Here is a 3,598-nt window from a genome sequence, read left to right as displayed (position 1 = left end):
TGCTCTTCCCCTGGCAGCCCAAGATCGTGGAGGCCCTGCTGGGCTACGAGATGGTGCAGGTGGCTTGTGGCGCGTCTCACGTCCTGGCGCTTTCCAACGAACGGGAAGTGTTCGCCTGGGGCAGGGGGGATAACGGTAAGAGATTCCTGCTTCACGCAGCAGGGCTTGTGCATCCCGTTGCCTGTTCCCACTCCCCTGGCCGGCCCTGCTTGCCCACGCTCCCTCCAGATGTGCCAAGCGGGTGTGGAAAAGCTGTGGCTGCTTCACCGCATTCCAGGGGCTCCCCCCGGCCCTGTCTTTGGGTTTCGCCTCCTTCTGTGGCCACAGGGCCCTGGCTGGGGTCTCGCAGCCGGTGTCGACGCCGTCACTCAGGGGGTGGGTGCTCAGTCTGGGGGTTGCCATCAGCCGTGTTTTTTTCCCGCTCTGTTCCTCCTGCCAGGTCGGCTCGGGCTGGGGACCCTGGAGGGCCACAACTCCCCCCAGCAGGTCGCAGTCCCGCCGGAGCACGAGGCTCAGAGGGTCATCTGCGGCATCGATTCCTCCATGGTCCTCACAGCGAAGAACCACATTCTGGCTTGTGGGAGCAACAGGTGAGAGGGACCGTGCTCCAGAGCTTGCCTACAGCCTCCTGGGTCTGTCCAGCCCTGGAAGAGGGAGCGAGGGGTTCTGGAAGATGTCTCCATGGGATCCTATTCCCCAGCCTTTTGTTGCTGGCCGTGCGGTTGTGCTCGGGCAGGATTTGGGCTGCGTTCGGCCAGCTCTGAGCTGTGCTTTTCCCCATGCAGGTGTAACAAGCTGGGCCTGGATCGGATCGCCTCGGCAGAGGAGCCGTCCCCAGAGGACCAGGTGGAAGAGGCCACCGTGTTCACGTGCGTCCAGTCGTTCCCCTTGAGCCAGGAGCCGATTGTGTGTGCTGACATCGGTACGGCGCACTCGGCCGCAGTCACAGGTGAGGGACGTGTGCCCAAATCCCTTGTGGGGGGGACCTGCCTTTTTGCTGTCCTCCTCCTGCCTCCGTTTCCCATGGGCCGATGCTCAAGAGGCCTCCCTGCTCCCAGTTTTGGAGCTCTGTGGAACAGGATGGCAGAGAGCAACAGGGTTTAGGGGCTTCAGCGCATCCTCTAGTGACACCCAGTTGTTTCTCTCGTCCCTGTTGTCAGCTTCCGGCCAGTGTTACACCTTTGGGAGCAACCAGCATGGGCAGCTGGGCACCAACTCCTGCCGCAACAGCCGCGTACCCCACCTGGTTGTGGGGCTCCAGGCGACGAAGGTCACCGTGGTGGCTTGTGGGGATGCTTTCACTGTGGCCATCGGAGCAGGTGAGGCCCTGCCTTTCCTCTGCCTGCAGCCCGTGCCGTGGCCAAGGCAGGCCTTGGAGATAGCCCGGTGCCAGGGAGAGAGGAGGCTGCTGGGAAGCTCCATGTGCAGCAGTATGTGCTTCCACAGATGGCGAGGTGTGCACGTGGGGAAAAGGAGCCAGGGGACGCCTGGGCAGGAAGGATGAGGAAACGGGAGCACCGAGGCCGGTGCAGCTGGAGGAGACGCATCCATACCTGGTGACCTCCGTAGCCTGCTGCCACGGGAACACGCTGCTGGCAGTGAAGCGTGAGTAGAGGCTTCGTTACTCTGATTCCTGCCATGAGAGCCCAGCCACACACGACGCCTCGTGCCCAGCGCGGCACCGACTAACCCTGGCACTCGAGCTCTGCGTTATTCTAGTCCCTCTAAAGCTGTAGATGAATAGAAATAACCTGAAGCCTCTAAACTTTCCCCGTCTGCTACGCAGCGCAGTGCCACAGCCGCTTCCGCCGGGCTGCGGGAGCAGAGGGACAGCAGAGCCATCCTCGTCCACTCCCAGGCCCCAGGGCTGGCCAAGCCACCACCGGTGGGGAGCTGGTGTGTTGGCGGTGCACCCGGTATCCAAAAAGAGCAGCTCCCTAATTGCTGCTGCTGAAATAGAAGCTGAGATTTGAGGCGTCATTTTGGCTGCTGGCTTTCCAGTGTGGTTTGGAAAAGATAACGATGGGTTTGTGGTTCTTCTCTGCTGGGGCCAAACACGGCATCGTTGTGCGGTTAAAACGTGCCCGTGGCGTGACCTGCCCTTCCGTTGCTGGGATGTAGGATGGGAGCCTGGCCCAGACTGCTGGAGGGGCCTTTCTTTCTCCTCTGCCGGGCTGATTATGGCCTCAGCGCCGGGCTGAGGGATTCCAGCCCACTTCAAGAAGGCTAATTACACCCCGGAGGGGAGGAGGCCCGGCTGACTGCCCCAGCGCTGCGGCATCGGCCCTGGCTCCTGTTCCTTCCCCGCGAGCGCCCAGCCCTCACGTGGTGCGTGCTGCCACGTGAAGGGGATGGGAATGGCCGAGTCCCCGGGAGCAAGCAGGGCATTTGTCATGGAGGTAAAAAGGGTTTTTTTCTGCAGGCTGCTCTTCCCTTCCGCTGCCGGAGTCGCCCTGCGCTCCGTGTTTGTGGGCTCCCACCTGCAGCGCCGTAGGAGCGGGGACTGAATGTAGCCCCACTGCTGACCCCCCGCACTGCCCAGCCCGAAACCTCGATCCTCCTTCCCGGTACAAACCCAGCAGCAGCGGTGGGGCAGCGGCCTTGCCCGCTCCAGCATCCCTCCGTAACCAGGGTACCAAGAGCACTGAGAGCTCTCTGAAAAGCTACACACTGACTGCACTTTCGTGGAATCATGGAATGGTTTGGGTTGGAAGCGACCTTAAAGCCCATCTAGTTCCAACCCCCCTGCCATGGGCAGGGACACCTTCCACCAGCCCAGGTTGCTCCAAGCCTCATCCAGCCTGGCCTTGGACACTTCCAGGGATGGGGCATCCACTGTTTCTCAGTCTGCCTGGAAACCTCTCCGGAGAGAGCACAAGAGCTGGCGACATGTTTGATGCTGCCGCGCTGCCGGCTCCGGCTGTGAGCTGACCCGGAGAGGGTGCTGGCACAGGCGAGCGGTGCTGCACCTTCGGGTGCCGCTCTGCGGTTTCCTCCCCCGCGGCCAACAACGCTTTTAACCAACTTGGGCTTCTGCCCACGTTATCGTGAGGCGGTGGCTGCGCCCTCCTCTCAATCCCAGTGCAAACACAGGAATAACTGGGAGAAGCCGGGCGTGCTGGAGAGGTGCAGGCGTGGTGATCGCATTTCCTCCTGCGTGCTGGGCACTGCAGTGCCCATCTGTTGGGTGTCTGGCCTGCGTGGGGCAGGGCCCTACTCCCTGTAGCTTCATCGAGACGGTGACTTAACAGCTTATCCTTGCTCCTTTCCCCTTTGTGTTCCAGCTGCCGTGGAAGAGTCGCCCTCCCAGTGAGCTGGAGTTGAGAGGGGCCATATCCATCCTCGTACGGATGCGGATGCACCCCCAGCTGCCAGGCATGCCTGTCCTTTCGCTGCCGCCCGCTACGGCCTGCCTTGGACCTGTATCCCCAGACTCCAGAGCTCCTCCGCTGTGCTCCGAAGGCCTGGAAACAGAGAACTCCTAACGATGGTTCCCACGGAACCGTAGCTGCTCTCCCTGAGGGTCACTGCGATCCTCCAGCGCTCGGGAGCTGCTGCCCAGGACGTGCCGGCGGGGCGGGGGCCCCCGGCGCCGCCG

The 3,598-nt window shown here is 62.4% G+C and overlaps 1 protein-coding gene across 1 annotated transcript; it reads left to right on the top strand.

The window, feature by feature from the left end:
* Positions 1-17: 17 nt before the first annotated feature.
* On the top strand, positions 18-3,313 carry LOC104511821 (serine/threonine-protein kinase Nek8-like; the record flags this gene model as incomplete). Its single annotated transcript, XM_010154576.1, has 6 exons — positions 18-135; positions 440-590; positions 786-949; positions 1,161-1,319; positions 1,447-1,605; positions 3,285-3,313. Coding segments are annotated over 6 exons (780 nt in total), but the record flags the coding sequence as incomplete, so codon positions are not given.
* Between the last annotated feature and the right edge of the window lie 285 nt (positions 3,314-3,598).

The sequence above is a fragment of the Eurypyga helias genome, unplaced genomic scaffold, assembly GCF_000690775.1.
Source record: "Eurypyga helias isolate BGI_N326 unplaced genomic scaffold, ASM69077v1 scaffold31586, whole genome shotgun sequence".
Lineage (NCBI taxonomy): Eukaryota > Metazoa > Chordata > Aves > Eurypygiformes > Eurypygidae > Eurypyga > Eurypyga helias.
Note: the sequence above shows the minus strand (reverse complement) of the source record. Positions and strands in the feature narration are given on the sequence as shown.